This window comes from Lycium ferocissimum, unplaced genomic scaffold (genome assembly GCF_029784015.1).
Source record: "Lycium ferocissimum isolate CSIRO_LF1 unplaced genomic scaffold, AGI_CSIRO_Lferr_CH_V1 ctg5331, whole genome shotgun sequence".
Taxonomy (NCBI): Eukaryota; Viridiplantae; Streptophyta; class Magnoliopsida; order Solanales; family Solanaceae; genus Lycium; species Lycium ferocissimum.
This window is the reverse complement of record NW_026725947.1, coordinates 88,892-110,957: the sequence shown is the minus strand read 5'-3', so window position 1 is coordinate 110,957 and position 22,066 is coordinate 88,892. Positions and strand designations below refer to the sequence as shown.

General features: G+C 39.0%; 1 protein-coding gene across 5 annotated transcripts in view; it reads left to right on the top strand.

Annotated features, from left to right (window-relative positions):
* The window catches only part of LOC132044850 (uncharacterized), a 69,437-nt gene that overhangs the window by 15,983 nt on the left and 31,388 nt on the right, over positions 1-22,066 (top strand). For all 5 annotated transcript variants that reach the window (XM_059435387.1, XM_059435386.1, XM_059435385.1 and 2 more), the window contains 5 exons: positions 15,807-15,870; positions 19,889-20,037; positions 20,145-20,272; positions 20,354-20,411; positions 20,547-20,647. In XM_059435387.1, the coding sequence (XP_059291370.1) occupies positions 15,807-15,870; positions 19,889-20,037; positions 20,145-20,272; positions 20,354-20,411; positions 20,547-20,647 (500 nt within the window). The remainder of the gene's footprint in view (positions 1-15,806; positions 15,871-19,888; positions 20,038-20,144; positions 20,273-20,353; positions 20,412-20,546; positions 20,648-22,066) is intronic.

Below are 22,066 nucleotides of genomic sequence, written 5' to 3'. Positions count from 1 at the left end.
GATAATTGATATGTTAACTGTTCAAAAATAAAAATAAAAAATTCCTGGATCTCCCACTGGCCAAGAATACCAGTTTCTTCCACAAAGTGACAATGCACATAAGAGAAGTAACATGTTGACCAGCTTGTGATCCAAGATGAAGTTGTGGAAGATCCATTAAGAATCAAGGGGGAAATTGTTGATTTCTATCAGAAATTGTACTCTGAGACTTATGGATGGAGGCCATCATTTAATTTGATCAATTGTCCTGTCATCACTGAAGAGGAAATTGCAGTTTTACAAGGTGAATTTAGTGAACAAGAGGTGTTGTCATGTCTAAAGATGTGTGCCATGGACCCAGATGGCTACACAATGGGCTTCCTCATCAAATGTTGAGATGTTTTGAAGCATGATATCATGGAAACTTTCAAAAACTTTCATGCTCATGAAGTTTTTAAGAAAAGCTATAATGCAACCTATATAGCCTTGATCGCAAAAAAGAATGGAGCTAAGGAGTTAAGAGACTTTAGACCCATTAGCCTTATAGGCAGCGTCTACAAGTTGATCTCAAAGGTGTTAACAGAGAGGCTGAAAGGAGTAATAAGCAACCTGGTGGATATCCAATAGATGACTTTTATTAAAGAGAGACAAATAATGGATGCTATTTCAATTGCTAATGAAGCCGTGGCTTCCAGAATCAAAAAAGGAACCAGGAATTCTTTGCAAATTAGACATTGAAAAAGCATAGGAGCATATCAATTGGGGTTTTCTATTGAAGATACTGTCATGTATGGGCTTTGGAGAAAATGGGTAAAGTGGATAAGATTTTGCATCTCAACTGTCAAGTTTTCCATCCTAATCAATGGCTCACTTGAAGGTTTTTTCTCTGCTCAAAGAGGATTGAGGCAGGGTGACCTTGTCTCCTTCCCTGTTCATTCTAGTCATGGAGGGCCTGAACAATATGATTAAGATGGCAAGAAACAATGAATGGATTAGGGGTTTTGAGGTGGCCACAAATTCAAACTTAATTGCCAACATGGAAGTCACACATCTCCAATATGCAGATGATACCTTAATTTTCTGTGATGCTGATGAAGATTACCTAGAGATATTTGGATTAATCCTGGTGCTATTTGAAGGAGTTTCTGGCTTACACATTAATTGGAGAAAGAGTCACATGTATCCAATCAATGTAGTGCCCAGTGTTTTCAGAGGCGTTTTCGGGGCGATTCTCGGGGCGGGGCGTACCAAAAACGCTCAAGGGCGCAAATGAAAGGCCTGTAGATTCATAGGGCGTCCGCCCTAGAATGTGGGGCGTAAGTCCCCAGCGCAAAAGCTAAGCCCCGGGCGTAAAGGCGTACACCCCTGGCGTAAATTTGAAATTTATTGTTTTAAAAGTATTTTTGCTATAGATTATGATTTTTAATATTGTTTTAATAATATTTATACTTTGTGTTATCATGTTGTAGTGATTTTTAAAAAAAATATATACATAAAGAAAGCAACTCATTGAAAATAACACCGTAATAAATAGTTTTTTTAGATGATTATGTCTGAAATTGATATGATAGAGATTTCATAGCACTATGTTCCTGATGCAACTTCATCAATTTTTTGTCATTGCTCTTACACTTTTGGCCCTTCTCCTTCTTTGAATGTATAAATAAAAGTCAGTGCAAATATTAGCTAAGGGTGGGAAGGACTAATAGATTTGGAGATTGATGATGAAGTGAATGAAGATTCATTTTAAAGATTATCTATTATCATTTTTTGTGTTGTGACCTTGTCAAATAATCATTATAATAATGTTTTTATATTATTGGTGATTTATTTGCAGAATTTTTAATGGAAACTTTACATTTGCTTATTTTTTAGTCATAAAATTATAAAATTGAAGATACATGAGACATACGCCCCGTAGATCCATGGGACTTATGCCCCGTGTCTCGGGGCTTACGCCTCGCCCCGTGCTGCGTAAAACGCCCCGCCTCGCGCCCCCACCTTTTAAAACACTGGTAGTGCCTAATATGGAGGAGTTGACTGGGATTTTAGGTGGAGAAGTTGGATCATTGCCTACCACTTATCTGTGAATGCCCTTAGGTGCTAAATCAAAGTCCATGAGTATTTGGAATTCTGTGATTGAAAAGTGTGAAAAGAAGTTAACTAGATGGAAATCACAATATATTTCTCTAGGAGGCGGAGTCACTCTCATCAACTCAGTGTTGGATGCACTACCAACTTACATGATGTCCATATTTCCCATTCCGGTGGAGATCAGCCAAAGGCTTGACAAGATTAGGAGGTATTTTTTTTTGTGGCAAGGAAATCAAGACAAAAAGGTATTTCATCTAGTCAAATGGTGTAATGTTATGTTGGGAAAGAAACAAAGTGGATTAGGCTTCAGGAATCTCAAATTGCAGAGTAAAGCTCTTAAATTGAAGTGGTTGTGGAGGTATTCTCAAGATAATCAATCTTACTGGGCAAGCATCATCAAGACATAGTATGATGAAGAAAGCAAATGGATGACCGGCGAGGTAAGCACCCCTTATTGAGTTAGTTTGTGGTGATCCATCAGAGTATTATGGCCTTTCTTGAGGAATCATGCAAGAGTAGAGGTAAACAATGGAGATAAATCATCCTTTTGGGACGATAAATGGCTGGGCAATAGAAGTTTAAAGGACTCTTTCCTTACATTTATGGGCTGGCTGTACATCAATAAAAGTCTATAGCTGAAACATGGACTCCTCAAGGATGGAACACTCAGTTTAGGAGGAATTTTAATGACTGGGAAATTGACATACTGACTGAATTCTTTAGAATGATGGAAGAGTTCAAAGGCATTCATGATGGAGTAGATAAACTATGGTGGAAAGAAGACAGTTAATATATAATTAAAGTGAATTCAGCATACAAATTTTTCGAACCAAGGTAATCAACAGGTGCAACATTGGCTTTGGAAGCATATATGGAAAGTGAAAATACCATACAAAGTAGCATGTTTCACTTGGTTGCTGGCAAGGGAAGCTGTTTTGACTCGAGAAATCTTAAAAAGAGGAAGTTCTCTCTTTGTTCCTGATACAGATACTGAATTTGAGCTAAGAAACGAAGGAGAAAGCTACGACTACTGCTAAGCTAATCTAAGAAAAATAAGGGTAATTTCATTCATGAGCCTCCGAATGGGCAAAACTCAGTACATATAGTGAATTAGGAGCTGGGGACTAAACTTTAATAATAGAAACTTACAATGGTAGTTAAGTAATAAAGTAAACTAGCTAAGTGGCCTTAAATGCAAGAAGTAGAACTTGTTAACTAATTAGCCGACCCCTCTCATTATCTTCACAGTGCAACCCTGCAAGCCCCTTGTACAAGCTCCACTGGTAGCTCCAACCTCTTCCATTTTAACTCTTATCAGTTCTCCCCCATTAAAAACTTCCTTGCCCTCAAGGAAGGAGAGACGGAAAAATGTACTCTCAGAGCATCCAGTGAAAGCAGTATGTACTCTTAAAACTAAGAAATCAGTTGGCTTGATCTTTTCATACACCTTGTGCAAGTTTTCACCACTGAACACCTCAAAGTAATCAGGGATGCCAATTACTTTTAAGTAAAAAAAAAGTGGCAAAAACTCATGCGAATACTTTGAGACTATGAGAACCATCATTATCATAGCCGAAGCGACTGTATAACTAATCATAAAGCCAACATGAAAGATTAATACTCCAATAACCTTCTGTTTTGAATGATTAGCACGTACACCTTCATTCGAGTTACAGTTAGCATCAGAAAGTGCTCGCCAGTGTACAAGAACTGAGGTGGAACGGAGAAGTAAAGCCAACAACTTATATTAATCACGATGCTTCCAAAAAATATGTTATCTTCAGCACAAAGGACAGATTTTCCCAGATTAAACACTGTCCTATACGTCATGGAGTGTAATTGACTGAAACCACAAGGTTTAAATCTACTACTGGAAATTAAAACAAACCTCTGATTCCCAGAGATCTTGCAATGGAATCGTTATACTCCTTAAGATTAATCATCACAGCAAGCATGTTCCCTTTGATAATTCTTCTGGCTCCGAGGGAAATTGGATAACTGTCAGCAGTAATACAAACATTACCATGTCCTCCAGTCAACTGTGCAAAGAGTACTTCACCTTCTACATTTACTTTTAAGACTTGCAGTCCGAGAAGTTCAAGAAGCTTGACACCTTCCTGTTTGCCTTTAAGAAATGCCCCGTTCCTTTCAAGTGAAATGCCCTCCTTTGCTGCTGGCACTTGAAGAACAACGCAATAAGCACCTTCCAGCGATGCTGGAACTTTTAGAGTGCTCCCACACTGGTCAGGATCAAACGGGATATGCAAAGAGTCACCCTTCATATATGTAAACAATTTGGCACTTGATGTTTCTGGTTTATCACTCCTTTTATTTTTGGCATCTAAGGGAATGAGAAAATCATCATCCTTGTGTAGAACAGAAATGCCACATCTAAGGGGAAAAACCTTCCCTTCACCCCATGTCAACAATCTAATCTCTGTACTTGCACACAAAATGTTCTTCCTTATATCCTTTATCTTGTCAGTTATCATATCAACTTCTAGAACAGCTGGAATTCGTGTTAACCCACCAATAAGAACAACCCCATAACCTTCTGCTCCTGAAACCTCTAACAGAAAGAGAGGTCCATCACTTGGATTTGGCTTGAGGTTCTCCTTTTACTTAGATGAACTAGCAGCTGAAAGGGTAGGTGCAAAACCAAGCAAGACCGTAACAGTCACACACACTTTATTGAAAGGAAGCAGTAACTTCATAAAGATGCTAGTCAGAGATACAATAGAGCCAAAAGAACCAATGCATCTCAAAAGACTATTATAAACAGCAGTAGGTGGTATAGGAGACGCGAGCCCAGTGAGCATGTTCCTGTCAATCATTCTGTGGTATATTCCTATCCCTTTGTCCAGCCATCTAGTTTTGACATACATGTATCAATCAAAATATTCTCAAACAAAACTAGAGGGAACTTACTAGCTTTTAGTCTCTGTCCAGTGTCAGACCCACAACAGATATGAATGCCGAAATTATCGTCGGACCATAAATTATCAGTCAAAAATGCTCTGTCATATGGATTGCAATAACTACAAAAAGTGTGTGTGTCTTAACAGAAATTTCACTTCTGGTAGATTTTGAAAGTTTGCTTCTGGTACAATTTTGCAGGTAGCATGTCAATCTTTGAAAACAATTATGTTTGTTATGCATCAAATCAACCTTAAACTCATTCAGAATACTCAGCTTGACAAGTAATAGCTACAAATTGTTGACCTCTTCTACCAACTTAGATGAAGTAATACCTAGTGGAGGAAGCTCGATTAGGCATCACTGTAAATATAGTCCAAGAATAATGATATTACCAATTGGCGGAATCTGAAACAATCTTCAGCGTCACACTTCCCATTATCCTTCGCAACCAATTTGTTCATCAGATCTCCTATGAAACTAGGACCATCAGATGCAACAGGGGAAAAATCTAAAGAAGGAACTTGGTGTTGCAGAATGGAATAATTAAGTCCTTTAGTAACAGCAGCTCTGAGAAGCAGGTGAATCTCGTTCTCGTTCATAATCTAATCATTCTCCTTGTCAGCATTCTTTCCAAATTGCACCCAAAAATCTGAATTTTGCTTGGAAAAACATCGATTATCATAGACTAATTTAATCGATATCTTCCTCCTCTCTAGTAGATGATTTACAAGACAAACACAATCAGTATAGTTACCAAATGCAGGAACATGATGAGTGATTCCAGCTACATTCTCGGAACTTATATAATCATCCTCAACAACTTGGAAAGTCATGATGGAATTCCCTACCTCTTCACAAGTGAACACCCTATCATCGGAAACAATGTTCGATGAAAGCAAGATTGGAGCTACTACTGATAGCTCATGATCTAGAACCTTAGTTTTATCCTTCCGAGGACTTTCGTGGGAGACTTGGTCCTCATTGATTCCTAAAACTTTAGCATCTCTATCTTCAATTTCAATGGTGTTTCATCATCGCTGTAGCAGGGGCCAAGCAAAATCATAGAATAAGGGGAATAGGATTCTGGCTCAACATAATTTTGTGAAACTTCATATGCATGAGAAAGCATATCTACAGTGCTTTCATTGGTTATCCGAGAGTTTTCATTCCCTTCCCCTGCCTAATAAGCACCAGCATCCAAATCCATATTTATAGGGCTAGTATCTTCGTTTACAATAACAATGCCGGGATTAAGAGTTTCGAGAGCACAAATCTCATTAGGAGATATAAGATCCGTCGCAAATCCCGAAGTAGGAGGAGAGGAAGTCACCTGGCAATTGTAATATAAGGTACTGTTGTTGCTAGAATTTTTGGACTCACTCGGTAAATCAAAATCGTCATCTAGTGGCGGACTATCCATTATTTCGGATTGCTGCCCGAAAATGGAAATCACTTTTTCTTTCAATGGCTCGGCTACATCTGATATATTCCCCTTCGGCGTAGCTTCTGGGATTCCAAATGACAACCCAACAACAGTCAATTGTTCAACATGCGCCAATATCGACTCATTTGCTAAGAATTCTTCAACTGCGGCATTACTGAAATTAGCTGCAACAAAAGTAACCACTTCTGAGCTACTAGTTTGCCCTGTCAGGTGTGACTTATTTTTCACTGTGGGTTCTACTACTACTACTACTAGTGAGACCAATTGTAACCTCCCCTGCAGTTGGCATTTTATCAAGCACCTCGTGTGCATATTCTGAAATCCCCCTTTTGATATACACATCAAGGACTGAAGGTGAAGTGATCATTTCAATCTTTCTCTTTTCTTCTCTGTCTTTTTCTAACCGAGTCGCATTTAGGCTCTTGCCCTCTATAGGAACAAGACCTCCTCCCTATTGTATTTCCATCGGAAGTCAAAGAACTGGTTGTGTATATGAATTTTTCCATTGATTTCCATCTCCTTCGGATGAATAGGAAGAGAATTTATATGGATCAACACTGAGTGTTCTACCTGCAACATTGGAGTTACTATCTGCTCCTTGATTGCAATATCGTTGAAATTATGAATCTGTAGGAGCGACGGTGGAGAGCTGTAACCAACATCGGTATAGGGTTTGTAATTTGCATACGGATGCGGATTATAGTTGTCGTGCTTCCTCATACTGGTATAGTTGTTGTAGATATCACGTGTAACCTGCAGAAGAATGGAAATTAGAGAAACCATTGGAAAAGTCCGATGGTTGGTATGCACACTGCGGATATGTTGGATTAAATTGTTGCTGATACCCACTATGATAACCCCCATACCCTATATTTCTAAACCCTTAAGGATCTCCTCCATAACCACCAAATGGTAAAGCATTAGAATTGGAACTAAAACTAGAAGCATAAAGAGGATTTTGGAACGCCATTAACGAATACCCACAGAGCGAGGATGATTGCTCTGATACCACTGATACAGATACTGAATTTGAGCTAAGAAACAAAGGAGAAAGCTACGACTACTGCTAAGCTAAGCTAAGCTAAGAAAAATAAGGGTAATTTCATTCATGAGCCTCTGAATGGGCAAAACTCAGTACATATAGTGAATTAGGAGCTAGGGACTAAACTATAATAAGAGAAGCTTACGATGGTAGTTAAGTAATAAAGTAAACTAGCTAAGTGGCCTTAAATGCAAGAAGTAGAACTTGTTAACTAATTAGCCGACCCCTCTCATTATCTTCATAGTGCAACCTTGCAAGCCCCTTGTACAAGCTCCACTGGTAGCTCCAACCTCTTCCATTTTAACTCGTATCAGTTCCAGATGCTATCTATGTGGTGAAGAGGCTGAAACAGTCAGCCATCTATTTTTACAATGCAAGATAACAGACCAGCTTTGGAGGATTTTTGTTAACCTTAGGGGCTTGGCTTGGGTAATGCCTAACAAGATAACTCAAGTACTACATAGCTGGGAGGAGGCATGATTAGGAGCTGCAGACAGAGATAGATGGAGGATTGTTCCAGCCTGTATATGGTGGACAATTTGGAAAGAAAGGAATTCAAGGTGTTTTGAGGACCACAGCAATGAAGTACAAAAGTTCAAACTGAATTGCATTAGACTTTTTTGTTTTTGGTCTAAACAGATTTATCCAGAAGATACCGAGTCCGTTATAGATATTCTAGGATCTTGTTAGAATGTTGGATCAGTTTTTTCCTTTTGCCCGATGTAAATATGGTTTTTAGCACGACCTATGTGCTGGTTTAGTCTATCCATACCACTGTTACCTTCTAAAAAAAGGACATGTTTTCAAGTAACAATATAATAATTAAAAAGCAAATTATAAGTTTCTGTAAATAATGATATGATTAGGTAGCAATTTTGTAATTTAAACTCAATACTAATTGGATATTGTCTGAACCTCCTAAATAAATAATTAAAAATTGATGACACAATCTGTAATTATGTTAGTTTTGATTTATGCGGTAGTCACGTATAATCTAATGCATGCCTACATAGAAAAAATAGTTCTTGAAGCAGAATAACAAATGTGAGATTTTTTTTCAATCAAATTAATAACTACTATTGTACAATTATTTTTTATATTATGTGCGCTTCGCTGGATGGATGAAGATTATTTTTTCTGCTGTTTTTTTAATCTCCCCATTAATTTTGTGAGATAGCAACTCCTTGGTGTAATATGTAAAATAGAATAATTAAAATAGAAAGAAAAAACAGGCTTCACACTGAGTTAATTTCAGAACTTGATCTTCGCATTCCATGCGATTATATGTAAAGGTTAACAAAATAACTGGAAATTAAGAGTTTAAAGTTGAAATCATAAAAATTTTAAAACAAAAAAAAATGCTCATTATAAAAATTGTTGCAATTACATGCAAATGGAAAAATTGGCAGAAAATGATCATTCTCATATCGATATTCATATGTTTCAATTTCTTAAAATTGTCACACCATTAAGGGATCACCGAAGTAGGAGGAACTTGTCCCAAGCACAAAATTTAACGTAAAGTCATGAATATCTCCAAAAAGAGTAGCACAAAATTGAAGGAGTGAAAGAAAGAAGAGATGCAAATGGACATCACTCATGTAAAACCACAGAAGTTATGAGAAATTAACTTCCTTAGGTCTTGAAAAATAAATAAATAATACCAAAATTGCAGAAATAATTAACTTAACCATCATTGTCAACTCGTACGAGTACATCAAATGATATTTGAATGTCTTCATTTGCTACTCTCTTTAACCAAGTAGGCTAGTGTGCTTAGAGATCCAACTTTCACTCTCTAGTCTTTTTATGTAGTTTCTAAATATGTAAATTTTTATTTAAAAGACTTGAAGATTCTTTTTTATTTAATCTAAGTATATGTATTTTCATTCATAAACATGGCCAAACTGGCCGTATACAAGGGGTATACCAAAAGGTAAAGACTCTACACAAGGATATGATTCTCTACAACCCCCACCTCCCCTCTTTTTTTTGGCAAAGTCTACAACGCTCCCTCCCCTCAATCGTCTATACAGCCAGAAACGTTTATGTAATAATCGTGGTGTTCGAGCTATCCTTGCGCGCACCTCGACTAATTCAACGGGATACCTACCACCTCCCACCTCCCACCTCCCACCAGCAACAGGTACTAGGCAACTCTGTCCACTAAGGCTAGAATAGATGGAAAGAAATGACCTAGTGTTTTGTATCTGCTGGGAATTGAACCTGAGACCTCATGGTGCTTAACCCACTTCATTGACCACTAGGCTACACACTTGGGTGCTACAACCAGGAACTTTCTGTTCACACCAATTGAGAAAATAGGAGAACAGAGACTACTCCTCAATTGAGAGATACGCGACTCTACACCTTCTGTTTCACAAGCTCTCTTGTTTCTTTCTCCAAACTACCCACATTAAAGCAAGTGGAACCAAGTTCCAAGCCCTTCGTTTTCTCTTCCTTCTCCCGTTCTTCCAACTAAACATTAAATCTTTCACCGGTTTTGGCATTGTCCAAGGGGTGCCAAACCACCTAAACATATTCGACCATAGCTTCATGGTTAGCCCGCCATGTAAGCGAAGATGGTTCATGTCCTTGCCCACCTCCTTGCACATGTAGCAGTGACTGACACAAACAACCTTCCGTGTTCTAAGATTTTTTCGTTGTCAAAAGCACCCCTCTGGTAGCTAGCCAAGTGAAAAGCACTCCTTCTCCGCACCTTGGGATCCGTATTGCATTACATGGAAAATTCATCTCCTCCCTAACCAATAGTTTCTCATAAAAAGACTTCACAGAGAACGTTCCGTTATTTCCCAAAGTGTTCCATTACATATAAGATTTGAAGATTCTATGTCTGAATTCACACATGAAATTAGATTCTATGTCTTGTTTTGTTTGGTTGGTCGCGAAGAGGGCATGCCTGACCCACGAGAAATTACAAAGAAGAGGTTTTCAGATTTGTTCAAGATGTTCCTCATGTGGTCAAGATGGTGAAACCAATTAGCACCTTTTCTTACATTGCAAGACAATTACAAATCTGTGGAACATGTTCTTTTGTATCCTTGGTATCAATTGGATTATGCCTAATACTACTGTGGAGCTTCTCAGATGCTAGAAGAGTGTAGGGAAGAGAGGTAGAGAAGAAGACTGGTGGCAGATCATCCCAGCTTGTGTTTGGTGGACAATATGGAAGGAAAGGAACGCTAAAATTTTTGAGGGCACTAGTAGCTCTACCCAGAAAATTAGGATGAATTGTCTAAATCTCTTTTATTTTTGGTGTAAACAAAATTTGTTTGGAGGGGGGGGGGAGGGGAGGCGGGGGATAGGAGACCTGGTAGATTTAATAGGACAAGTGTAAGTGTAAGTTTTTGTTGGGTGCTCCTTATACTTTTGCTGTACAGATTGCAATTCAGCTTCAATTGAAGCTGAATTTTACTGTGAATACAAGTCGTTACCAATTTCAAAAAAAGTGGGACTGGGGGTGTATTACAATCCTTTTGAAAATCCAATGTCCTTGCTAATCAATCAACACTCAATCCTAAAACCACGTTCCCAAGCGAGAATCAAGATAAATAGGAATCTATCAAGGCCACCAGCCAATTGCAATCTAAGCACATATTTAGCTAGATAGGATTTAAACCAATTAATGGGTACTTGTTTATTTGCTTTTTTTTTTTTTTTTTTTTGGTATTCTTATTATAGTTTTTAGCATGCGTAAATCAAAACAAAAAATCCATTTGGACTTGATTATTTGCTTATATTTGCTTTTTTTTTTTCCTCTAGCAAATATAAGCAAAAATAATCAAGTACCAATTAATTGGCAATCCCAGCTGGATTTTTTATTCTGACTTACGCATGCTAAAAACTAAAATAAGAATACAAATTAAGAAGCTTGACATAATGGGTAAAGAAAATTTGGAAGAAATGCAAACTGTATTGTAGATTCCTCCCAATTTGATTCAATGCCCAAACTCTCAAAACTTATTCCCCAGCCTTCCAGCTTCAAAAGATTGTGAAAAGTGCAACTTAACTTCTACTTATTCTACCCTAAGAATTTTTATACAAGTATGAAGAGGTCGAAAAAAGTGAAAAATGGTCTTCCACTGTCAGAGAGAGAAAATGCTCGCTCCCTCTCTCTTCTTTTTCGACAAATACGCTCGCACATATGCCCTTTTCTTCTCCGATGACCCCTCTTGCATCACTTATGATATCAGCAGGGCTTTCTCTTCCTCTCCCTCTATCTTTCGTGTCACATCTCTCTATCTTTCTGTAGGTTTCCAGAGATCACCGTTTTGTGGGTGATCCCTCTAAAACTTATCATGTAAAGAAAATCTTCTTTCACCATCGGGCATAAATCCTGAAGTCAAAGCTAGATCTTCTGAAACATACATATGGTATGAATGGATACAACACAAACCTGATTTTGCATGCCGTATTTACATCAACCAAACTTCACAGCGTTGGATTTGCCAGATTTTATTTATTTCATCTGAGCGCACTGGCTCCGTCACTAGCAACTTGAACACAAGAGAGAAATTGGTCAAGCCTATCTGTATATCAAAATTCAACAATTTTGGTAGGTATATACGTGTTTACTTGGTCCAACTCAAGAAGGAGATACATCATCGTCCCTGAATTTTTAATGAATATTAGATGGTCCGACATAGTCGAAGACAGAGATTCTCTAATCAAGGTTCCCCTGTAGCTATATTCTCGAAACTCCAAAATTACGTTACAACAAATACCCAGTATAATCCCACAAGTGGGGTCTACGGAGGGTAGAGTGTACGCAAACCTTTCCCACCCTCGTGGAGGTAGAGAGATTGTTTTCGAAGACCCCGCTCCCGGTGTAAAGAAAGAAAAAATAAGTTATTAAAGAGCAACTAGAGCAGTAAAGAAAGCATGACAACTAATAAGGAAAGCAACACTGAGCATTCAGAAAAAGAATAGTAACTATGGCGAAATAGTGCGATAACCAAAACACAATAAACAACAGATGTTAACAGAAAGCAAGAATCTAAGGTCACGGTGCTTCAGACTACCACCAAACCTTATCCTGTCGAAAAGCGAGACAACAACCAACTACCTATAACCTTATACCCTAATTCGCGAACTCCAAACCCTCTATCTAAGGTCATGTCCCCGGTTAGCTGAAGCTGCGCCATATCCTGTCTAACGACCTCTCCCAAATACTTCTTTGGCCTGCCTTTGCCTCTCCTCATACCCCATATCCAACCCCTCAGACCTCCTCACTGGGACATCTATGCATTTTCTCTTCACATGCCCAAACTATCTCAGCCTTGCTTCCCTCATCTTGTCCACCACCGAGGCCACTCCCACTTTATCCCTGATATCCTCATTCCTAATCTTATCTCTCTTAGTCTGCTCACACATCCATCTCAGCATCCTCATTTCCGCAACTTGCATCTTCTGAACATGAGAGTTCTTGATGGGCCAGCACTGCGCTCCCTACAACAAAGCCGGTCTAATCACCACTCCGTAGAACTTACCTTTAAGTTTGGTGGTACCTTTCTATCACACAGGACTCCGGAGGCGAGCCTCCATTCCATCCACCCCGCACCAATACTGTGTGTGACATCATTGTTGATCTCCCCAAAATTACATTGCTGCTAAAATCCCTAAATAGCCCACTGAACCTATTCTGGCATCTGCCCACTCACGAGGTGGATACAAAATTGCCATTAAGGAAAATTTCGCACCATCCAAAAAACTATTTATCCAAAGTTGTTTGGTGGATTTATTCCCATCATTAGCAGACCCCTTCTATATGAAGTATAGAGCTGGGCTTAGTGGAAAGTTCCTTTACCAATCAAAGAGGTTTTTGATGATTATTTCTTGTTGGAATGCCCTTCTCCTTCTCGAGAAGTGGCAAACTCCATCGTGCAAGTTGATTGGAACTGAAAAGGAGAATAATACAGTTGAAATGGTGGACAACACACTTTGGTATTCGATTGGAAACAGGCGGAGAGACCAATATTCGGGTCAGATTAAATGCTATTCCACTTCATGTTTGGGCTGCGGGGACTTTTCAACAGATCAGAAAAGCACTAGGAGGACTCACAACAGTCGATCTACAGACAGATAATAGAAGCTTTGTGGAATGGGCCTGCATACAAGTCAAGCCTCCCCCATAAGCTTCCTAGTTTTGTTGAGATGGAAATCAACTGAAAATCTAGGGCCATACCTTTGTGGATTGAATCTCCGTTCACTTTGTCTCTGTTGGAATTTGAACCCTAGTCTCCTTTGGCGTTTCTCCCTTTATTGGCCACTATATCATACCATTTAGTGCTGTGGCACAAAGTAATTTCATTTGATAGTTTATAATTTAAAAAAAAAAAAATTACTGTTATTGAACTGCATTATGCAGATGGCTAAACCATGATGACCTCCTACACTTGAGAAATCCATAAGGAGGTGAAAAAGGCTTTTATCCTAATTGATATGCTGTGTCTGCAACTGCAAAAAGTATACTCTTAATCGCTGTTGCGTTCTGGAGATTTTCATTGTGGTTATCCAGTATATTTGAGGAAACTTGCATCTTCCCACTGTATGTAGGGGATTTAGTTCCACCCTATTCGGGTTTTTGAAGCTAAAATGGAAGTATGAGTTTTTCATGTATATGATAGCACATGGAAATTTGGTTAAATCTAGGAATTCTTAAGGCAAAAGTCATAGATAGCCCCCTAAACTTTACCACATTTTCCTCATGGCCACCTAAACTTAGACTTGTTCCGATTGAATACCATCAGTGTACAAAAAGTGTACCTATTGAATGCTTTTTGCTGACATGGCAAAAAAAGTGTTCTCCAATCTCTTGAAGCGTGTGAAACAAGTCCAAAATAATTTTTTTCCAACTTATACACTTAAATATCTATAAACTAAATAATTAAAAAAAATTAACTTAAAAAAAAAAAGAAAAGAAAAGAGAATCTGTACTTTCCTCCTCATCTTCTCCATCTCATCTGTACGTTTCCTCCTCATCTTCTCCATCTCATTCTACCAGTCTTCCTCCTTATCTTCTCCATCTCATTCTCCTCAATCTCTTTTCCATCTTTATCTCTCTATCAACCATTCTTCCTCCTCGTCTTCCTCCGCCCATTTTTTTCTTCAACTTGTAGCCGGAAAAAATGGAGATCTACTACCGCCACCTTTGTCACACCACTGCCTTTCTCTCTCCCTCCCTCTCTTCTACCAAAAAAATTATATTCAAAATAAAAAAAATCAGATTTAAAAGAAAAAAATCAGATTTCAGAGGGGGTTCGTTTTGGGTTTTGTGGGGTATTTAAAGGTGGTGTTTGGACGGAAAAACGGGGCGGTGAGGTGGTTGGGTTGTTGAGGGTTCTGTTTTGTGGAGGAGATGAAGGTGGCGATGGGGTGGTGTTATAGTGGTGTGAACGTCGGTGGTGTGACAGAGGTGGTAACGAGGTGGTTTAATGGTGGTTTATGGGTGGAGAAAAAATGGTGGTTTTATTTTTGTGAAAAGAGGAAGAAGAGAAAGATGGAGATGGTAGTGGAGAAAGGATGGGCAATGAGGGGTGGAGGAAAGTAATGGGTGTCTTTTTTCGGTGGTTGGCGGCGGTCGGACGGAGATGCTGACCGGACGGAGGTGGTGGCGGAAGTTTACAATTTTGCAGTTGGGTGGGCGCGGGGGGTGGGGGCGTGGGGGGTGGGGACGAAGGAGATGAAAATTTGGGGGGTGGGGTTGTATAATTTATTTTTTAATTATTATGGTGGACCTCACCGCCACGTGTCATGTTTTCATTTGACAAAATTGCCACGTCATGGAGAGTGTAATACACTTTCTTCATTTTGCTGATTATTGTGAAAAAAGTACCCAATAGGATTGAATTTGGACTGGTTTAGGTACCCAATAGGTACAACCCTCGATTTAGGTAGCCATGAGGAAAATGTGGTAAAGTTTAGGGGGCTATCTATGACTTTTGCCAATTCTTAAATTCAAAGTTTTCTCTAATACCTGCTGGTTAATAGTGCTTGCTATTTTGGGCATACATACATTGGGTTTCTTATTACAATTGATGTATAAGGCTGCGCCTCAGTTTGGTGCCTTTCTTTTAGTCATAGGGAAAAAAGATAACTGTTGGCCCTTGTCAACATCAATGTGTATGTGACTTCCTTTTCGATGTAAAGATGAAGGTTGTCTTCAGGTCTTCTTTATTAAAGACTAAGATACACAGTCACATTTTTTGATTTTGGCTTCATTCTCCTTGCTCTGTTTATCTCTGATCTCATCTTATATCATTATGGTTTCTAACAAACTTAAATTAATTTTTTCTCTTCTATATCCAGTTTCAAGACACATGCGAGGAGAGTCTTGCCGCTGTAGCTGGAATGTTTAGCAGTAAAGCTAAAGGTAATTGCATCATCTGCTCTCTGATTGAATTGTTGGTGGTGAATGGAACATAAAATCTTTGGGACAGTAACAAATTTGACTCATTTTGGCTTGTTGATTAGTTTAAATGAATCATACAGGATTCCCGATTACGTCAATTAACTTTAACAGCGTTCAGTTGATTCAACGATTTAATGATTGTTGTAAATGATTACTTAGATATGGTGAAGTAAATTGCTGGAGTGCCCTGATGAGTGACCTTTATTTTGACATGGTAAATAATCTTATTAATAATGGGAATATCTCCCATAGACAAGCAGTAAGAAATAGATAAAAAGCAGAGAGTCTACAACATACTAGGATTCCCTATGAATGATAACCCTGAAGAGTGATCTGTATCAGTGGATTTTGAACTAAAATGGCAGAAAAGATTGTAAAATTGTAGTAACTTTTTTCAAAAAGCTTGAATGATGCAGGCATTTTTTGTGCTGGATTTGGTTCATAGAAATAAAGGAAGATTTTGTGGTGGGTATTGATTCTATTCCCGAGAATGTATTAGCTTTTGTTCCAAAACGTCATGCATGGTTACCAATATATTGAAAATAAAACACCTGGATTAGGCATGAAAATATATTAATCTTCCTATAAGGATAAGGATGTATAGTATGAACAGGACAAAAGAATAACGTGGTCAGTTGATGGTAGGGACAAAATAGAAAAGCTTTTCCATGTAAAACCTGAACCACGAGAGCATACAGAAAAGAGACAGTATGGTCAGCTGATGGTAGGGAATGACTAAACAAGACATACCTGAGAATACAGTAAGAAAGACGTGAGAAGAATTAGACTGAGAAAGTGATTTTTGAATAGCTCAAGTGGTTTGGAACTCAGCATCTGGTATTTAGATGCATTAAAAGAATAATTACATCTTAAAATTGAACAACTAATTCTATTATTTTCACTTCGACACAATATCCTATATGCTACATGATGCCTTTTACTTTTAACTGTATACAACAACAACATACCTAGTGAAATCCCACAAATGTGGGGTCTGGGGAGGGTAAAGTGTACGCAGACCTTACCCCTACCTATGAAGATAGGGAGGCTGTTTCCAAAAGACCCTCGGCTCAAGAGAAAACATGACGAGAAAAAGTCAGATAAGCACAAGCAGTTCAAAGCAATATGAAAATGAAACTAACGAAAGCGAAAAGACCATGATAAAGCGCCCTCTGAAAAAAGAAGCAGCAGTAGCTACCACAGATAAATAAGATAATCGAACTACAAGAAATAACACAAGAAACAACATACATTAGCAAGAATCAAAGGACAATAAACTATAGATCAAAACTGCGACTACTAGTACGAAGGGATACGCAGACTACGTACTAGCCTTCTACCCTAATCTGAGTCCTCCATAACCTCCTATCTAAGGTCATGTCCTCGGTAAGTTGGAACTGCGCCATGTCCTGTCTAAGCACCACTCCCCAATACTTCTTCTCTGAAACCGTCCATAGCCAACCTCTTACACCTCTGCACTGGGGCATCTGTGTCTCTCCTCTTCACATGCTCAAACCATCTTAGCCTCACATCCCGCATCTTGTCCTCCATCGATGCCACTCCCACCTTATCCCGGATATCTTCATTCCTAATTCTATCTTGCCTGGTGTGCCGACACATCCATCTCAGCGTTCTCATTTCCGCAACTTTCATCTTTTGGATGTGAGAGTTCTTGACTGCCCAACACTCCGCCCCATACAACAAAGTCGGTCTCACTATCACTTTGTAGAACTTGCCTTTAAGTTTTGGTGGCACCTTCTTACCACACAGCACTCCTGAAGCGAGCTTCCATTTCATCCACCCTGCACCAATACGATGTGTGACATCATCGTCAATATCCCCATTTCCTTGTATAATAGACCCAAGATACTTGAAACTTCCTTTCTTTTGGATGGCCTGGGTACCAAGCCTCACTTCCACGCCAGCCTCATGTGTCACGTCACTGAACTTGCACTCCAAGTACTCTGTCTTGGTCCTACTCAACTTGAACCCTTTAGACTCCAGAGTTTGTCTCGAAACTTCCAGCTTAGCGTTCACTACTCCGCTGCGAGTCTCGTCATTCAAGACTATATCATCTGCGAATAACATACACCATGACATCTCATCTTGAATTTGCCGCGTCAAACCATCCATCACCAAGGCAAATAAAAATGGGCTAAGAGCTGATCCCTGGTGCAACCCCATCTCCACTGGGAAGTGCTCCGAGTCTCCTCCCACTGTCCTTATCCTGGTCTTGGCTCCCTCATACATGTCCTTAATCGCCCTAATGTACGCCACAGGTACACCTTTACTTTCAACTGTATATTCACTCTTATTATCATTTCATATGCTATATTAACTCTTCTTATTTTTAATGATACATCAATTGCCAATAACATGTCCAACACCCTATTTATTGGATAAGTGATTTTTGGCAGACCGAGACGGAAAATATGAACCAAATTGTTCATATTTTGACCAGTAACACCATATATTTTAGCATTTTTGACACATTATAGGAACTCAATGATAATTGATTTTCATCTGAAGTCTACCCCTTCAGTTGTTGACTTGTCAAATTATTATACCATGATAATCCATTTGTTCCCTATTATTTTTTTTTTGATGACAAGGGAACCCGCAGCTGCTACCCTTCGGGTGCGCATAGGGTAAACCACGCTTCTGTGCAATAGCTCGGAAACCACACAGAAGAGATAATCCACACTAGGCAAGTCCCGTGCGACGAGCTCGACCCAGAAGGCAAATCCCCTGCTTTTTGTAGGCAGGGGGTTTCGAACCTGAGACCTCCATTATGGAAGCCCCATGCTCAACCAACTGAGCCACCCTTGCGGGTCCATTTGTTCCCTATTTGGTTAGAAGGTATTAGATATTTTAAGATAACCCTGGCTGCATGACTCCTACCTATATTATCTTCTTATCAGCTGGTGCACAGTTAAACTAGCATGCACTCTGTAGTCTGTACTTCAGTCAATTATCAGGTTTTCCAACATGATAGGCTCTATGATGGCGCCCCACTTCACTAACTTGATAGAATGTTTAGGTACATCTTTACCTTTTCACTTTACTAACTAGGTTCTTCTCTTTATAGAAAGTTCAGGCCCAATTCAGTTTTTGATAGCCAATTTTATTGATAAAATAATGAGAGTACCCAGGAGACTAGCCGTAGACAAAAAGTAGAGAATCTGGAATCGTAAAATATGTGTTCAACAGGCACACCGTCAAACCTCCTTAGCCGAGAAACCATTGTAGGATTTTTTTCCCGACAAGAGGGGGTTGCTCAGGTGCATCCCCCCCCCCCCCCCCCCCTCCAACCCTAAGGTGGTGGGTTAGAGTCACCAAGGGAGCAAAAAGGTGGGAGCTCCTACAGAGGGTTAAAAAAAAATGTATTTGTTTTCAAATGAGTTGCATGATTTTATTCGTTTCCGTGACTTATCGCTATTCCCTCCTTGGTGTGCAAGGTGGAACTCATTGAAATGCAGTGGCATCAATGAGGATATAGCCACTGATTATTGTTTCCATTGGATTAAGAACTGTAAATGACTGAATTTTCAACTGATGTTATGTACCGATGCTCTCGAAGTAGAAATGCTAAAGCTTTGTTTAAAAGCCGATACCACTCGGACTTTGTGGTTGCAAGCTCTAGGGAATTCAGATATATACCTAATTCTGTTCTTGGTTGGTAAAAGGGAATGAATGTGGATTTGGTTGAGAATTCCTGTACTTAGTGATGCAAAAATTCTACTTAATTAAATATTATTTTGGATCCTCTATAGAAGCAATAAATTGATGTATTAGGTTTTACTTGTCTGTTTTCTTCCTTCTTTTGATAGGTGGGTAGACTTAGGAGCTCCATTTTGAAGGTGTGGCAGGGGGTCAATTACCTCTCTTGTACTTTGCTCACCTTTATCACTGTCTTGGAGTCATACCTTGCAAAACCTTCATCACTAGGATACTAACATCTGAGCAATATGGCTTATAGGGATTGAATGGAGCTTAGATAGCGATGCATCGAATGCTGCTGTTTTAGTTGCAAGTGAAGCACATGCAATAACTTTAGCAATTGAGGGCCTACTAGGAGTCGTTTTCACTGTGGCTACTTTAACAGATGAGGCAGTTGACATGGGTGAGGTAATTAGTCGAGTTGCTGGTCTCTCTCTTTGGTGTTTTTTATATATCTGAAAGGCAATTAGTAACATGACATACTTGCTATTTCATATTTGTCTTGGAGTGACCAGCTTGACTCTCCAAGATGCGAGTCTGATCCACCAGCGAAATTGACTGGGAGAACTGCACTTCTTTGTGTATCGATGGTTGATTCAGTGTGGTTGACCATTCTTGATGCTTTGTCGTTCATCTTAGCAAAGTACGTAAAATTTTAATATCTATGAATGAACCTTTAAACAATGCTATATGTACTTACTTTCATATGTGATGTACATTGAAGGTCTCAGGGGGAGGCTATTATTTTGGAAATACTAAAAGGCTATCAAGCATTTACTCAGGTAATATTTGGACAAATTTAAGTTTAGTTGACTTTTGTGCAACTTTTGAGATCAAGAGAGTTTGGTGTTATGTTCTTGGCAAACTTCTTAGTTTGCTACGATTTGTGATGATGACCAGAACTTCTTGTTTCTCAGGCCTGTGGAATACTTCATGCTGTAGAGCCTTTGAATTCTTTCCTTGCGTCCCTTTGCAAATTCACAATTGGAGTACCTGTTGAAGTAGTAGAGAAGAGGAGGTAAATTCCAATGCAAACCTTTCCTGTTTTGGCGACAACTTTAATTACTTGTTACAACATGAATTTTACTGAACCTTCTCTTCCATCATCATTATTGACGGGTCCTCAATCTTGTAGAAATTATATTCTCATACATCACTCATGCTTTTTAATCTTCTGTAAGTTGTTAAGGTGCCTGCCGACACTTGCACTTGCTATAAGCTTAGTTCTTTGAACACTCAATGTGCATCATAGTTAATAGCTTGCTTACTACTGTAATTGTTATGCCCAAGCCCAAGGGTCTCAAACGTGACATCGCTTGGAAATTGGTTATCTTTAACTTCAAAATGTCTTGCACGATATCCCTAAAAGATTAATTTCCATTGTAGAATGGGTGATAGGAAGAATAGATTTGGGGATGAATGTACAACTTGGTTATCGCTGATGGAGGGATAGCCTTGTAGTGCTAGTTCATCTAAATCCTAAGGTTGAACTAACTCTACTAGGACCCGAAATATAAGATGAACTAAAGAAAAAGTGGACTCTACGACTCTCAGCACTACGCGGGAAGGTAGTGCTAGTTCATCTAAATCCTATGGTGGAACTAACTCTACTAGGACCCGAAATATAAGATGAACTAAAGAAAAAAACAGACTCTACGACTCTCAGCACTATGTGGGAAGGTAATGCGGGTATGATTCCCAAGTACACATGACTCACAATTTAATGTGGATAGACTAGATAAACTAGGCACCATCTTTTGTAGCTTGGATAAACTTGAATGTCCCAAACTCCTGTGAGAAAAGTTTGGAGGATCTGTAACTGGACATGCTGTGGTGAAATTAGTAGGGGTAAGGTAATAAAGGCCGTGTGATTCATGTTCTTTGCCAATCGTTTGTCCCGTATTGCGATCCTGCATAACAAAAGAATCATCAAGAAATATTATGGTACAATTTAGGATACGAGTCAAACGATGACACATGCATGATTAAAAGTACAATCAGGGAGAAAGAACTAAGTTCAGAGTGACTGAGGAGAGAGGATTAGCTTTTCCAACTGCTTTTGCTTTTGTTTGGAATCCATTGGCTAAAGTGACAACATGAAGAGACTGTGAATAAATAATACTTGAAAAAGGGGATTTATTATTAGAAATATAATTAGAATCGTCTGAGTCCACGACCAACGGTCCAAGGGTATTAACTTGTAAAACAACAAGCAAAAGAATTACTCGCAACAGAAGCATCAGGCTGAGCAACTGAGGCTACTTGTAGAGATGTCTGCTCACTTGCTCGATACTAAAGAAACTCATTATAGTTCCTCCAGATAAAGAAAAACCCTCATTACCTGCATTTTTAGTCTGAGCGGCATGAGTATTCTTGGGTGGTCGAACATGTAGAGAATAAGATACTTCACGAGTATGTCCAAGTCTATTACAATAAC